The following is a 17,800-nucleotide window of genomic DNA, read 5'->3' as shown; positions in this document are numbered from 1 at the left end:
TACAATGATATACCAGTTTAATAGAAAAATAGGTAATGCTCTTTGCAAAATTGTTGTTACCTGAGTCAGAGTGGCAACACTTTCCGTAATAGGAAATGCGTTCATACTTCTTAGAATGCTAGAATTTTAAGCTGTCTGTTGGAATTGGATCTGGGAATTTCTGCCGTAACTTATCTTCCAGACTTTGGAAAATGTATATTCTTCGACAACAGGCTCTTTTTGAGGTAGAATTGCTTTCAGTTGGTGCATCAGACATTAATATTGTATGGAAATATGGCAGTGGCCTAGTGGAGCCCTGTCATTGTGGCCTCAGGGTTTTTGGCTGTCTGATGGGTCAGGGCCTTTCTAGCCAAAAGAAGACTGAAGACCTAGGCATAAAGGCCAGGGAAACATTTGGTTAATTCTGGATGGAGCGTCCATTAGATAAGATGTGGATGATTCATAAATATTCAGTGCTCTTTAATCAGCCAACTACTTTGGGAACAAAAATATGACGTCTTTGTCCATGCCATACATGACCATACTGACCTCTTCACGGGAAAGGGTTACCACCATTCAATTTAGTTTTCTACAATTTGAATTGTTCATGATAGTGCCTTATAAGAGAAAATACCAGGCTACTAAGCAAAATAAATGTTTTATAGAAATAGGTGAGAACAAGGTACAATACAATACACCTCTGTGCATGTATCCTTCCCCTCTGAACATCCTGCCTGGATTCCAGCCTTTTCAAGGCACCTGGCCTGTTTATTGTGGGACAGGACAAAGTAGTTCCTCTCTTAAGACTCCGGACTTGTTCTTTTAATCAGCTCAGGGAGGAGGTGAGCATAAATGACCACAGCAATTCACTTAACTTCTCTGTGCCTCAGTTACCTCATCTGTAAAATGGGAATTAACACTTTGAACCTCATGTGGAACATGAATCTTATTAGCTTGTACGTATCCCAGTGATTTTGTACAGTGCCGGATGCACAGTAAGCGTTTAACGATTGCCATTAAAAAAAAAAAAGAAAAACACTTCCTCTTGGATGCCCTCCTCATATGATAGTAATAGAATTAAAAATCTGAAAAGCTGACAGTGGGAAATAGTTTTGGTAAAGGGAAGAGTGAATGCTTATAGGTTGAAGAAGCAAGAGTGACTGCCCTTAATACAGTTTCCGTTTAAAAATGAAATTCTTAATTGTGTTTTGCAGGATATGAACGATTATGCTCCGGTGTTTAGTAAGCAGGTCTACAGAGGTATGGTGGCACCTGACGCAATCAAAGGCACAGTCATCACTATTGTATCAGCTGAAGACCAGGATCCTCCTGTAAGTAGAAAGCTTCTATTAATGCATTACACCTGAGGGGGAAAGTCTTTAGCATTTGCATAAGACACCAAGTGCCTTGGCAGCAAGCTTTGTATAGTACCTTTCATAAATATTGCGACTGTCTTTCAAATAATAATAATAATGATGATGGCATTTATTTAGCACTTACTATGTGCACTGTTCTAAGTGCTAGGGAGGTTACAAGGTGATCAGGTTGTCCCACGGGGAGCTCTTAATCCCCATTTTACAGATGAGGTAACTGAGGCACGGTGAAGTTAAGTGACTTGCCCAAAGTCACACAGCTGACAATTGGCAGAGCCAGGATTTGAACCCATGAACTGTGACTCCAAAGCCCGGGCTCTTTCCACTGAGCCACACTGTTTCATTGGGTATTCCTTAATGTCAAATCAGGGAAGCCGCATCCTTTACTCTGGAAAGTTTCAGAATTCAATCCATCAATCAAATATATTGCTTAAGCGCCGACTGTTGTTGTTGTTCTTAATGGTATTTGTTGTACATATTTATTAAGTGCTTACTGTGTGCAGAGCACTAAACTAAGAGCTTGGCAGAGAACAATGTAACAGAATTGATAGACACAGAATATAACAGAATTGATAGACATGGTAGATGGATCAACCTGGCATGGAAGATGAAGAAAGTTAGCTTATTTACATTTAAATTGACAAGAGATATTTTTTTGCCGGAGTTTTGAGATTTGTAATGACAGTGTCTCCGATTTTCAAATGTTCAGCAGCTTGCCAAAGGGAGTATTTTGAAAGCACTAAACATTTCCAAAATTGGCATTGAAATGAGAGTGGAAGAAGGTACAAGAGGTCAATAAACTTTTCCTATTGATCTAATAATTAATTTGCAGTCCCTTAACACCCAACTTTCTGGGTTGCTTGTCACTGCATGAAATGAAGAGATAAACAATGAAAGTCAGAGATAATGGGAATAGTAATATTTGTAATAGCATTTATCTAGACTGTGAGCCCGTTGTTGGGTAGGGACTGTCTCTATCGTAACTGATAGAGACAGTACTCCAAGCGCTAAGTACAGTGCTCTGCACACAGTAAGTGCTCAGTAAATAATAATAATAATAATAATAATAATAATAATAATAATAATAATAATGGCATTTATTAAGCACTTACTATTTGCAAAGCACGGTTCTAAGTGCTCGGGAGGTTACAATGTGATCAGGTTGTCCCACGGGGGGCTCACAGTTTTAATCCCCATTTTACAGATGAGGCACCTGAGGCACAGAGAAGTTAAGTGACTTGCCCAAAGTCACACAGCTGACAACTAGCGGAGCCGGGGTTTGAACCCATGACCTCTGACTCCAAAGCCCGGGCTCTTTCCATTGAGCCACGCTGCTTCTAAATATGATTGAATGAATGAATGAAGTGCTCACTGTGAGCACAGCATTGTACTATGGGCTGGGAAAGAACATTCAGGTGGGAATTGGACAAGACCCTGTCCCTCAGGGACCTCACAGTCTAAAAATTAAAATGGGGAGAGGGCACTGTCTTCTAGAGTGTGAGCCTACTGTTGGGTAGGGACTGTCTCTATATGTTGCCAACTTGTACTTCCCAAGCGCTTAGTACAGTGCTGTGCACACAGTAAACACTCAGTAAATATGATTGATTGATTTATTGATTGATTAAGTGACTTGCCCAAAGTCACACAGCTGACAATTGGTGGAGTCAGGATTTGAACCCATGACCTCTGACTCCAAAGCCCGGGCTCTTTCCACTGAGCCACGCTGCAATGCATGAGTGCATGAACAAAAAAACAGGCCATTTCTGCTGGAGGTAATAGTTCCCAGGCTTTTCATAGCTCCAAGCAAGGCTGTAGCAGTGGAAATATAGTAGTAGCATTTATTGAGAAGCCACATGGTTAAGTGGAAAGAACACCATTGTGGGAGTCAGAGGTTGTGAGTTCTAATCCCAGCTCCATCACTTGGCAGCTGTGTGACTTTGGCCAAGTCACTTCACTTCTCTGTACCTCAGTTACCTCATCTGTAAAATGGAGATTAAGACTGTGAGCCCCACATGGGACAACCTGATTACCTTGTATCTACCCCAGTGCTTGCCACAGTGGTTGGCACATAGTAAGCGCTTAAAAAATACCATCATTATTATTACTGTGCACTTGTTTGGCACATTGCAGTGTTCTAGGTGTTTGGGAAGTATGGCGTAACCAACCACCTTCTCTGACCATAACAAAAATAATAATAACAATTGTTATTATTTCCCTATGGTATTTCCGCAGTTCATTCATTCATTCAATCAATCGTATTTATTGAGCGCTTACTGTGTGCAGAACATTGTACTAAGCGCTTGGGAAGTACAAGTTGGTAAAATATAGAGATGGTCTCTACCCAACAACGGGCTCACATTCTAGAAGGAGTTGACAGTTGACAAGAACATAGGTTTGGGAATCAGAGGTCATGGGTTCTAATCCTGGCTCCAGCACTTGTCTGCTGGTTGACTTTGTTCAAGTCATTTAACTTCTCTGTGCCTCAGTTACCTCATCTGTAAAATGGGAATTAATACTTTGAGCCCCATGTGGAACAGGGACTGTGTCCGACCTGATTACCTTGTGTCTACATCAGTGCTTAGAACAGTGCTTGGCACATAGTAAGCACTCAATCAATACCATTATTATTATCATTATTATTATTATTATTATTATTATTATTATTATTATTATTATGTTCCAGGCACTGTACCAAGAGCTGGGGTGGATATAAACAGATCAGGTTGGACACAGTCCTTGTCCTATGTGGGGTTCCCCATCTCAATCCCCATTTTACAGATGAGGGAACTGAGGCACAGGGAAGTGAAGGAGTCAGAAGGACTTGGGTTCTAATGCAGGCTCTGCTGCTTGACTGCTGTGTGACCTTGGGCAAGTCACTTAAGTTCTTTATGTTCTTAAGTTCTTAAATTCTTTATGCCTCAGTTACCTCACCTGTAAAATGGGGATTAAGACTGAAAGCCCCATGTGGGACAGGGATTGTGTCCAACCTCATCAGTTTGCATCTACCCCAGTACTTAGAAAAGTGCTTGACACATAGTAAGTGCTGAACATATATTATTATTCTTTTTATGAAGTAGGAAGACAGATTTCTGTGCTGCCACATGAGCCCCTCAAGGGAAATCAATCAATCATTTTTACAAAGTGCGTATAATGTGCTGAGAGCACTGTACTAAGTGCTTGGGAAAGTACAATACAACAGAATCAGGGACAAGTTCCAGGACCTTCAATCCCATCCATGTACTCTTTCCCAATCATTTGGACAGTGCTCCCCCCACACAGTAAATGCTTAATAAACTCTACTACCGTATTATTAATACTTAGTAATAATATTTTCCAAAGGGAAGACTGATCACCCCAGGGATGTGAAAAAGTGGAGGATAGGGCCACTCTAGATCCTGGAGAACCAAGGGATGGGAGTTCATGGAGAAATAGCTACAACCCCAGCTTCTAGTGGGTGTTGTCGGAGATATGCCTAACCTGAATATTTTACCTTTACAGATAGGACATCATTTTATGAATGTTGACTAAAGAATATTGAAGTATGGAAGCACTTCTTGTAAGAAAATCATATAACAGCTATAGCACTTAGGAATTTTTTACACACTCCTTATTCCTCATATATGTGTATAAATATACGGACATGTAGGTCTTTTTTATTTGTGACCACTGTAGTTGTAAATATGTGTTTCTTTGTCTCCCTTGTTGGAATGCAAACTCCTTAAGGACAGGGAGCATATATTTTTCTGTACTTCCAAAGCACCGAATGGGCACTTTATAAATGTTACTACTATGAGAACCACTAGCAGGTGATTTCATTCTGAGAATAAAACAAATAAAATTCCTTATGGAGACTGTGCAGTGTTCTGGCATGTAGAGCATTTTATTCAACAGTTACCTCCCTTGGTCATCTATTCTAACATCCATTCTAGAATTTCTTTCAAATTTTACGTTTGATATTCTGTGACCTATGTGTAGCTCACTGAAAGGAAGATACAGCTAATGCCTATCGAGATCCATTCTAGAATTTCTTTCAAATTTTACATTTGATATTCTGTGACCTATGTGTAGCTCACTGAAAAGAAGATACAGCTAATGCCTATAATATGCTGAACAATCATGATGAGATTCCTCTATTGTCCTTTTTTTTTCAGAAGAATGGGATTATTTTCTATTGAACATTTATAGAGAAGCAGCGTAGCTCAGTGGAAAGAGTCCGGGCTTTGGAGTCAGGGGTCATAGGTTCAAATCCCGGCTCCGCCAATTGTCAGCTGTGTGACTTTGGGCAAGTCACTTCACTTCTCTGGGCCTCAGTTACCTCATCTGTAAAATAGGGATGAAGACTGTGAGCCCCACAGTGGGACAACCTGATCACCTTGTAACCTCCCCAGCGCTTAGAACAGTGCTTTGCACATAGTAAGCACTTAATAAATGCCATTATTATTATTATTATTATCATTATTATAACTTTCTCTTATTGGTCAGGTGGTTTTCTCCATTTTGGCAAAAACTTTTTGATCACACCCAGAGATAGAACCTTCCTCCATTTTCTTATTCCTCTTTTCTACCACATATTCTAATCATTTTTTTTTGTACTTCTGTACTTAGTTGAGGGCCAAGTGAGCTAAGATTACTTGGGATAATGGACAGTAAATCAAATGTAGTCTGGGTGCCAATACGGCAGGGTGTCACAGCATACAAAGCAACTACGAGGTTTATTGGAAGATATTAACTATCTTCTGCAAATCCTGCTGACTTTCCAAAATGAACATGCCTACTCACAGAAAGTCATCTTCAGATTATAAGGGAAAAAAAGGGCCATTTCTGCATCAAACAGAAATTCCTCACCATCGGCTTTAAATAATAATAATAATAATAATCATAATCATAATAATAATGGCATTTGTTAAGCGCTTACTATGTGCAAAGCACTGTTCTAAGCTCTGGGGGGATACAAGGTGATCAGGTTGTCCCACAGGGGGCTCACAGCCGTCAGCTCTCTCATTCCTAATAATAATGATAATGATGGCATTTGTTAAGCGCTTACTATGTGCAAAGCACTGTTCTAAGTGCTGAGGAGGATACAAGGTGATCAGGTTGTCCCAAATGGGGCTCCCACTCTTCATCCCCACTTGGCAGATGAGGTAACTGAGGCCCAGAGAAGTGAAGTGACTTGCCTAAAGTCACAGAGCTGACAAGTAGCAGAGACAGGATTAGAACCCATGACCTCTGACTCCCAAGCCCAGGGATCTTTCCACTGGGCCACGCTACTTTTGTAGCCACGCTGCTTCTCTGCTTCCTACCTACACTCACTCACTCTTCTCTCTCTTAAACCTGTCCCACACACTTCATTTTTCTAATAGCAATTTACTGTGTCTCAATCTTCTCTCCAGCCATCGGCCCCTTGCTCACATCCTCCCTCCTGCTTGAATCGCCCTTCCTTTTCTTATAAGACAAACCACCATATCACGTCCGGCATGGTTGAGTGGAAAGGGCCCGGGTTTGGGAGTCACAGGTCATGAGTTCTAATCCCGGCTCTGCCACTTATCAGCTGTGTGACTTTGGGCAAGTCACTTAACTTCTCTGTGCCTCAGTTACCTCTTCTGTAAAATGGGGATTAAGACTGTAAGTGCCATGTGGGATAACCTGATTACCTTGCATTTGCCTCAGCACTTAGAACAGTGCTTGGCATATAGTAATCGCTTAACAAATACCATTATTCGTGTTATTATTAGCCTTTCACCAGTCTTAGTTTCCCATCCTAGTCACTCTCTCCCTCCTTTTACATCAGCTAGGCACCTGAGTTTGTACTATTTTAAGCACTTTGATAATCAACCCATGACCAGCTCCACAACACTTATGTACATATTTTTATACCCTCCAGTTTCCCCTATCTGTAATTTACTTCCTCACTAGATTGTAAACTCCTTAAAGTCAGGGATTAGGTATTCCAACTCTATTGTATTGTACACTTCCAAGTGGTTAATACAGTGCTCTGCATACAGTGAGAGCTAAGTAAATTTCATTGATTGAACACATTTAGAAAGACCCAGAGTACCAACTTCCACACATTTCAGGACCTCATGGAATGACAACTTTGTCCTAAGAGGGGATGTGGAGAGAGATAATAGTGGAAAAGAGGGAAAGGAGGGAAAGTCTGAATCCCTGTGTCCATCCATTTGATGACAGTTCATCCATTCTGATTCAGTATTTGGACAAACTGGCCTCAAACCAGTTGCAGTTAATAAAATTGAGTTATTTTCATTACAATGACACCTCAAAATGATGTCAAAACAATACAGCTAAATATTTGCCCTCATATCATCATCATCATCATCAACAATCGTATTTATTGAGTGCTTACTGTGTGCAGAGCACTGTACTAAGCGCTTGGAAAGTACAAATTGGCAACATATAGAGACAGTCCCTACCCAACAGTGGGCTCACAGTCTAAAAGAGTGGGCTCACAGTCTAAAAGGGAAAACTCATAGGGAAAACTCATCTCCTTATAATAAAAGAATATTGTATAGTGTAAAAATGGAATGTTTCAAATCCTTCCCGAGTCATGCTGTGTTTATTTATATAGTTCATTCTAATAGGACAAATACAAATGCTCATTTTAATACAAAATAACATTGAAATCTCTTAAGAATATAGAAGACACAAGCAGCTCTTTCTGTATAGGGGCAATTAAAGAACAAAATCCTTTAAAGAGGATTTTAATGAAAGAAATGTCTGTTCCAATTGATTGGGGGGGTAGTAGGGAATAAAAACTTTGGAGCATTTGCTTATTCATATAATTGTAATTTCTAGCACTAGCAATTCTCTTAATCTTAGCTTGGTACAAAAATAAAATCATTATCACCTTTGAAAATATGATGCTGATAGTGTTTGCTTTAAGAGCACCTTTGTCTAGTAAGAGTGCTTAATTAAACAGATCCATTACGAGACTTTTGCAAGTGTTCTACAGTATTTGTGATTGTATTTTTGGAGATAACCACTTACAGGGTAGCTTGTTTAAGAGTCCCAAAAAACTGAAGACTTTGAAAGCATTTGAGAGTGGTCATTTTTAAAAGTCAGCTCTTAGGCAACTCTGATTGTCCTTAGGTATATTTACTAATAGTACTTACTTGGGTTAAAACATGGTACTGTTCCTTTTTTTTTTTTTAATAAGGCTGTGGTCTAGGGGAAAGTTTAAGACTGTATACTGCCCCACTGGAAGGTCAATCCATCAATCAATTAAGCATGGTATTTATTGAGCACTGGCATAACCAACCTATCAGAGATCTGTCTACAATGTTTGTTTGATACTCTTCTCTCCTGAAATTTAACCAGGAGAATAACAAATTAAATATTAAGCAAGAGATCATGTTCACTGTTACTCTATTCTTGCCTGTCCTGGTATTACTCCCCTTTAAAGTTGGCTTCAAACATTTGGCTGTCTTGAGGCTAGGACGTGCCATCCATCATCCCTGCTCCCCATATTCCATATGACATTGTTATGTAATGGGGTGTCCTCTACCTTATTTCAGCATTATGCCATTCCCAACCTGAGACTCTAGAAAAATGGCTTGGTCTAGTGGATACAGCAAGGGCTTGGGCTCAGAAGAGCCTGTGTTCTAATCCCAGCTCTACCACTTATCTGCTGTGTGACCTTGGACAAATCATTTAACTTCTCTATGTCTCAGTTCCCTCATCTGTAAAATGGGAATTAAGACTTTGAACCCCATGTGGGACATGGACCACATCCAATCTTATTAATTATGTGCCTGGCACACAGTAAGCCTTAACAAATACCATGTTAAAGAAAAACCCAACTAAAAATGAATACAGGTGTCCATCCCTTCTGACCAGTGTGGCCTAGTAGAAAGACCAGAAGCCTTGGAGTAAGTGGCCCTGGATTTTAATCTAACTTTTCCACTTGCCTGCTGGGTGACCTGGGGCAAGTTACTAAATTATCACTGTTATTTCAACTTGGGCTGGATGAGTAAAAATTCTTAACTATGGCCCCCTCTTAGGGTGTACCTTGAGGCAATTGCCTCAGTCATTTATCGTCTGACTATAGACCTGTCTATGATTTCTCCTAGCTGGCTTAACCTCTTTCACTTTGGCCAATTTGGAGCTCTCTACAGTTTTTGACTTTGCTATCTTGCTCCCATGCTAATACTAAATTTTTTTCCCACCTATGAACATTCCTTAATTGTTATTTACATAAGCCCTTTGCGGGACAGGGACTGTGACTAATTCCCACCTGTGTATTCTCTCCCAGCATTTCGTACATACTCTACACACAGTAAATGCTTAATAAACACTATTAACACTTTTACTTTTTAATCCTATCGAAACACCTCAATCTCAGAGAGATTCCACTGGTCTAAACACCCTTTTTGGGTGCTGGTTTGGACTAGAACAGGCACAGGAGACTACTCTAATTCACAACTGTCTGAGGAGCCTCAGTAATTTTAAGGTACTAAAGTCAGTCCTATGAAGTCCACTTTAAAGAACACAATACATGACATTTGTCAGGTCAGATAATGGCCTCCCCATCCCAGTACTTTGCCTGTGAAAGTGGTAACAGGATGTTTGGAGGATCTTCTCACGGTTGCACTACTTAACATCCATGCTAATACTTAGGGTTCTACCATGTAACAATCCTACCTTTCCACCATACCCCAGTTTACCTTTTGTAACCCACTGTAGACACCCCATTCATGAATTGGCCCAATCCTCCTTAAATTTACTAATATGTTTTGCTTTCACAGATTCTTGTAGTAGAAAAGCAGCGTGGCTCAGTGGAAACAGTACGGGCTTTGGAGTCAGAGCTTGTGGGTTCAAATACCAACTCTGTCAATTGTCAGCTGTGTGACTTTGGGCAAGTCACTTAACTTCTCTGTGCCTCAGTTCCCTCATCTGTAAAGTGGGGATGAAGACTGTGAGCCCCACATGGGACAGCCTGATCACTTTGTATCCTCCCAGCACTTAGAACAGCACTTTGCACATAGTAAACGCTTAACAAATACCATTATTATTATTATTAGTAGTAGTAGTAGTAATGAATTCCATGCACTTGACTCTTTGAAAACGTGTTTCCTTTAGTTGGTTTGGGTCCTATCACCTTCATTCTAAAGTGGGGGGGTCTCATTGTCCTGGGTTGTGGAATTTGGAGAACAAAAGTTCCGTATTCTCCCTGTGCATACTTGTATTTCAGGCTAGAGACTGGATCTTAAGGGAAGCTCTATGGCCTAGTGGATAAAGCATTGGCCTGGGACTCAGAAGACAAGGGTTCTAATACTGGCTCTACCACTTTCTCCTGTGTGACCATAAGCAAGTCATTTAACCTTTCTGTACCTCAGTTCCCTCATCTGCAAGATGGGGGTTCAATTCCTGTTCTCTCTCCTACTTAAACTGTGAGCCCCATCAATCAATCCATCATATTTACTGAGAACTTACTATGTGCAGAGCACTGTTCTAATCACTTGGGAGAGTACAATATGATGGAGTCGCTAGACATACTCCCTTCCCACAATGATCTTATAGTCTAGAAGGGCAGAATGACATTAATATAAATAAATAAACTATGGATATGTACATAAGTACTGTGAGACTGATAGAGGAGAAAATAAAGGGTAAAAATCCAAGTACAAGGGCAATGCAGAAGTGAGTGGGAGATGAGGAAATGAAGGCTTTAATTAGGAAAGTCTTCTTGGGGGAGACATGCCTTCAGTAAGGCTTTAGAGATGGGAATAGTGATCGTTTGTCAGATATGAAGAGGGAGGGCATTCCAGGCCAGAGACAGGCCATTGACAAGGGGTGGGTGGAAACATAGACGAGATTGGGGGTACAGTAGTAGGTTCGTTCATTCATTCATTCAATCATATTTATTGAGCGCTTACTGTGTGCAGAGCACTGTACTAAGTGCTTGGGAAGTACAAGCTGGCAACGTATAGAGACGGTCCCTACTCAATAACGGGCTCATAGTCTAGAAGGTGGAGACAGACAACTAAACAAAACACGTAGACAGGTGACAAAACACATAGACAGGTTTGCAGTAAAGGAGCAAAGTGTGAGGGCTGGGCTGGGAAAGCAGCAGGTAAAGTAGGAGAGGGCAAGGCGATTGAGTGATTTAAAGCCAGTGGTAAGGAATTTCTGTTTGATGCGGAGGTAGATGAGCAACCACTGGAGGTTCTTGAAGAGTGGGAAAACATAAGCTTATTGTGGGCAGGGAAGGCGTATGTTTATTGTTGTATTGTACTCTCCCAAATGTTTAGTACAGTGTCCAATATACTTTAAGCACTCAATAAATACGATTGAATGAATGAATGGACTGACCATTTTAGTAGCATAATGACCCAGGCAGCGGAGTGAAGTTTGGACCGGAGTGGGGAGAGACAGGAGATAGGGAGGTCAGCAAGGAGACTGATACAGTAATCGAGGTGGGATAGGATAAGTAACGATTAACGTGGTAGCAGTTTGGATGGAGAGAAAGACAAAAGTTCCCCTTTGTGGGACCTGATTTTCTTGTATCTATCCCAGTGCTTAGTACAGTGTTTGGCACATAGTAAATGCTGTACAAATATTATTATTAATAGTAGTAGGAGTAGTTTCATTGTTTTCATTATGATTTTCTTTCTGTTTACCTCAACAATGTTTCTCCATTTCCACTGCGGAAATATCCACATGTGATGAAAACAATCTGGGCCTCTCCAAGTCACTTTTGTCTTGTCTTATGCTGTCAAGTCGTTTAATAATAATAATAATAATAATGGCATTTGTTAAGCTCTTACTATGTGCAAAGCTGTTCTAAGTGCTGGGGAAGATACAAGGTGATCAGGTTGTCCCACGTGGGGCTCACAGTCTTAATCTCCATTTTCCAGATGAGGTAACTGAGGCACAGAGAAGTTAAGTGACTTGCCCAAAGTCACACAGCTGACAAGCATTGGAGCCGGGATTTGAACCCATGACCTCTGACTCCCAAGCCCGTGCTCTTTCCACTGAGCCATGCTGCTCCTCTATGGGTTGTTTCTGTCCCATAGCGACATCATGGACACATCTCTCCCAGAATGCTCTCCATCTGCAATCATTCTGCATGGCTCAATGGAAAGAGCACGGGCTTGGGAGTCAGAGGTCATGGGTTCAAATCCCGTCTCCGCCGCTTGTCAGCTGTGTGACTTCGGGCAAGTCACTTGACTTCTCTGTGCCTCAGTTACCTCATCTGTAAAATGGGGATTAAGAATGTGAGCCCCATGTGGGATAACGTGATTACCTTGTATCCTCCCCTGCACTTAGAACAGTGCTTTGCACATAGTAAGCGCTTAATAAACACCAACATTATTATTATTATAATCCATAGAGTTTTCTTGGTAAAAATACAAAAGTGGTTTTCCATTGCCACCTTCCACGCAGTAAACTTGAGTCTCCTCCCTCGACTCTCTCCCATGCCGCTGCTGTCCAGCATGGGTGAGTTTTGACTTGTAGCAGGTTGCCTTCCACTTGTTAGCCACTGCCCAAGATAGGAATGGAATGGTTAGGCCTCTGTTTGACTTTCTCCTGTAGCCGAGACTGGTAGAGTACTGGAAATTCTCCAGGTGCGATCCCAAGAGGGGAAGTCACTTCTAGTCCCTATCAAAACAACCTATCGACTACCACTTGTAGGCAGATGGTACCCAAATCTACATCTCCACCCCTGATCTCTCTCCCTTTCTGCAATCTTGCATTTTCTCCTGCCTTTAAGACATCTTGGATATCCTCCTGTCACCTCGAACTTAACTTGTCTAAAACAGAACTTCTTATCTTCCTACCCACATCCTGTCCTCCCCCGGCTTTCCCAATATTGTGGATGCATCACTATCCTTTCTGTCTTACGAGCCTTAACTCTGCCGTTATCGTTGACTCCTCTTTCTCATTCAATTCACATATTCAATCTATAACTAAATCCTGTCGATTCAACCCTCAAGCATTGCTAAAATCTATCCTTTCCTCTCCACCCAAACTACTACCACCTGAATCCAATCACTTATCTTATCCCACCTTTATTACTGTAGCAACGTCCTTGCTGACCTCCCGGCCTCCTGTCTCTCCCAACCCCAGCCATACTTCATTCTGCTGCTCTAATCATTTTTCTAAAAAAACACTCAAGCCATGTTTCCCCTCTCCTCAAGAACTACCAGTGGTTGTCCATCCACCCTCCACATCAAATAGAAACTCCTCACCACTGGCTTTAAAGCACTCAATCATCCTGCCCCCTCCTACCTCACTACTCTCCTTCTACAACCCCGCCTGCACATTTCGCTTCTCTAATGTTAACCTTCTCACTGTATATCGATCTTGTCTTGCTGCCAGCCTCTGGAACACCCTCCCACCTCATATCTGATAAGCGATTACTCTTACCTCCTTTCAAAACCTTACTGAAGGCATATCTCCTCCAAGAGGCCTTCTCTGACTATGCCCTCCTTTCCTTTTCTCCCACTCCTGCATCTCCCTGACTTGCTCCCTTTATTCCTTGCCCTCCCAGCCCCATGGCACTTATATAGATATCTGTAATTTATTTATTTGCATTAATGTCTGTCTCCCCATCTAGACTGTAAGACCATTATGGGCAGGGAAGTGGCAAAAGCAGAGTCTGAGTTTGTGGGATCTAATCCTGGCTCTAACACTTGTCTGCTGAGTGATCTTCGGCCAGTCACTTCACTTCTCTGGGCCTCAGTTACCTCATCTGTAAAATGGGGATTAAGACTGTGAGCCTCAGAGCCTCATGTGGGACAACGTGATTACCTTGTATCTACCCCAGTGCTTAAACAGTGCTTGGCATATAGTAAGCATTTAACAAATAGCATCATCATTGTTATTATTCTATTGTTATAATGTACCCTCCCAAATGCTGAGTACAGTGCTCTGCACACAGTAAGCGCTCAATAAATATGATTTACTGACTGATTGACAAGTCCAAGTTTCTATGGAACTAGCCCATTGAAGAGACTTTTCTGGATTGAGTCAGTTTGGGACAGAGTGAACTAACCTGTTTTGTTTGTTGTTTTGTTTTGTTTTGTTTTTTATTGAGCACCTGAATGTTCCAGAGACACTGTAGCTCCAGTATTTCTTACCTCTAGAGATGCCCAGCTGGCATCCCTCCCTGCTCTAGTAGCAGATCTGGAAAACAATTAATAATTTCTTTTCAATTTCATCCTTTTGATATTTTCCAGACAATGAGATTAGCAGCTTCAATTTAAAGTGCAATGAAAAATTCATCTACCTGGGGTAAATCAGCAATCATCATCATCATCATCAATCGTATTTATTGAGCGCTTACTATGTGCAGAGCACTGTACTAAGTGCTTGGGAAGTACAAATTGGCAACATATAGAGACAGTCCCTACCCAACAGTGGGCTCACAGTCTAAAAGGGGGAGACAGAGAACAAAACCAAACATACCAACAAAATAAAATAAATAGATATTTATCTATTGAATCAATAGGTTCAACTCCTTGCTTTAACAGTTTTAACACACAGCATAGAAAAGATATTAGGCATCACAGGTCTGAGTGAAATTAAATTCCACCGGCTGATTTTCAATATGCATACACTCACTGTCTCCCCACATATGGAGACTTTTGCCTCCGGTGCTTCTTAGTTCCATTTAAGGATTAGTAGGCATCCCTCCAAGATCTACTGGAGAAAGAAGAAGTGATTATGGCTTCAAAAGGGAATAAAAATTTATATTTAATAACTCCCAGTGATAAAGCATTCTCCGGAGATTTTATGATTTACGTTGTTATACAATAAAGCTGAGTTGCTTGTGTCAAGCATGTTGGGAACAAAAAGAAGTTTGAAAACTGCGTAAGGGATATTTTCATGACAGCTTCATATATTTTAAACAAATTATCTAATGTGAACATGTTTAATGCTAATAGCAAGCTTTAGTCTTTCCTGACACAATGTGATTGTCATTATTCTGAAGAAAATTATGTGGATTTGAGTTAATAATTTCTTGGTAATTATGTATTTAAGAAAAATGACTAAATCAGGTTTTCTTCTCATATTAAGGCTATAATCACTTCAGTACATTATGTTCTTGGGGAAATTCCTTATGCTAGCAAGTGTGGAACATCTTTAACAGGTCTTCCAATTACATTCCTTGGCAATTAATTACTTTCTCTCTAGCATTATGTTAAACAGCCTGCCTAGCAATTACGTATAACAGGAAGTCCAAAGTAGAATATTCATTTAGCATCATTGGCACTTTCTAAAAAGCAAAAGGAAAATATTTTACTCAATCTTAATTCAAAGTCCTTTGTTTTTATGAAACAGGAAAACACATCCATTTTCCCAATCATCTTAACAAACGAAGCATCAATCAATGATATTTATTGAGTGCTTGCTATGTGGAGAACACTGTACTAATGCTTGGGAGAGGATATTGCAACCAAATTAGTAGACACCTTTCCTGTCCACAAATTATCAGAATAAATTCTCCTACAATAACCCAGCCCTCACACTTAGCTTCTCTAATTCTAACCTTTTCCCTTTACCTCAATTTCATCTATCTCGCCACCGACCTCTGGCCCACATTCTGCCTCCAGTCTGGATTGTCCTCCCTCGATGTATCTAATAGACAATTACCCTTCCCTGACTCAAAACCTTTCTGAAGGCACATCTCCTCCAGTAAGCCTTCCCTGACTAAGCCCTCCTTTCCTCTTCTCCCGTGACCTTCTGTGTAGCCCTTACTTGCTCCCTTTATTCACCTCCTCTCCCAGCCCCACAGCACTTATGTACTTATCTGTAATTTATATAATTATATTAATGTTTGTCTCTCCCTCTAGCCTATAAACAAGCTGTGGGCAGGGCATCTGTCTGTTATATTGTTATATAAGTGCTTAGTACAGTGTTCTGCACACAGTAAGCACTCAATAAATGTGATTGATTCACTGACTAAATTCATTCAACTGTATTTATTGAGCGCTTATTGTGTGCAGAGCACAGTACTAAGCGCTTGGGAAGTACAAGTTGGCAACATATAGAGACAGTCCCTACCCAACAACGGACTCACAGTCTAGAAAGTCTTGAAGAAGTTTGACTAAATGTCAAACCTAAGTCTTCTACCCTTCAGTTCTGTACTCTCTTGACAAGCCCATGCTACGTCTTGGAGGTCTGACTGCTTCTAGTGCAGTTTTAAGTTTTGATAGATAAAACTGTGTTTTTTCTCATTTTCAGTTTCATTTCCTTGGGTTTGGGAATTTCAGTGCCTTGGCTTCTTGTTGGCAGTTGAGCAGAAGTTGGCATCCTTCATTCTCCGGTGGTATCTGTTCTTTGCTCTTAGTCCCTCCTCCAACTCTCTGCTGATCTCCACCTCGTGGCCTGATCCACCATCTTGGAGCCATGTGGTCTTTGGGAGAGGGGGTGGAGCAGGGACACCCCCAAAATACCAAGGCAACACAGGACACTAGGGTCAATCCCAAACTGTGATAGGGAAGGGGTTGGCAGTGTCCGGCAGTGGCACTGGATTGCGGGCTGCACTCCGGGCCAGGAGCTGGGGGACATTTCATTCATTCATTCATTCAATTGTATTTATTGAGCACTTACTGTGTGCTGAGCACTGTACTAAACGCTTGGGAAGTACAAGTTGGCAACATATAGAGATGGTCCCTACCCAACAACTGGCTCACAGTCTAGACGGGAAAGGCAGACAACAAAATACGCCGCGACACCTTGGTGTTTGTGTGTATATGTGTGTGTGTGGGAAGGTGTCCTGGCTGCTGGAGCTGGTCAGAGAATGGAGTTGGGCCATGCGACTGGTAGGGGATGGGAGGCGATGGGCTCCGGCATGGAGACACCTGCTGAACCCCAAGGAGGTGCCTCAAAATGGGTCAGGTCCTCAGTGGGAGAGGCAGGCTAGAAGGAGGTGGGAGGGGAGGAGCGGCATCAGCAGGCCGGATCCCCTCAGTGCTTATGGGGCCAACTTGTACTTCCCAAGCGCTTAGTACAGTGCTCTGCACACAGTAAGCGCTAAATAAATGAGAAGCAGCGTGGCTCAGTGGAAAGAGCACGGGCTTGGGAGTCAGAGGTCATGGGTTCGAATCCCACCTCCCCCACATGTCTGCTGTGTGACCTTGGGTGAGTCACTTCACTTCTCTGGGCCTCAGTTCCCTCATCTGTAAAATGGGGATTAAGACTGTGAGCCCCACACGGGACAACCTCATCTCCTTGTATTCCCCCCAGCACTTAGAACAGTGCTTTGCACATAGTAAGCGCTTAACAAATACCAAGATTATTATTAATAAATACGATTGATTGATTGATTGATTGATTGATTATCTTGGACAGTGGGGGCAACAAGGCAGCTTGAATCTCGCTTCTCACACTGCGGAGCTCAACCCAGACCACATTTTGGCATTGGAGAGGAGGAAAGGCAGTGGGGAAAAGTCACCAAGGCAGCCTGGGGATGCCTCTCAACAGCA

The 17,800-nt window shown here is 41.6% G+C and overlaps 1 protein-coding gene across 1 annotated transcript in view; it reads left to right on the top strand.

Annotated features, from left to right (window-relative positions):
* The window catches only part of PCDH15 (protocadherin related 15), a 702,056-nt gene that overhangs the window by 505,367 nt on the left and 178,889 nt on the right, over positions 1–17,800 (top strand). The window contains exon 20 of the mRNA XM_038743373.1: positions 1,194–1,310. Within this exon, the coding sequence (XP_038599301.1) occupies positions 1,194–1,310 (117 nt within the window). The remainder of the gene's footprint in view (positions 1–1,193; positions 1,311–17,800) is intronic.

This window comes from Tachyglossus aculeatus, chromosome 3 (assembly GCF_015852505.1).
Source record: "Tachyglossus aculeatus isolate mTacAcu1 chromosome 3, mTacAcu1.pri, whole genome shotgun sequence".
Taxonomy (NCBI): domain Eukaryota; kingdom Metazoa; phylum Chordata; class Mammalia; order Monotremata; family Tachyglossidae; genus Tachyglossus; species Tachyglossus aculeatus.
This window is presented reverse-complemented; position numbering and strand designations above follow the sequence as displayed.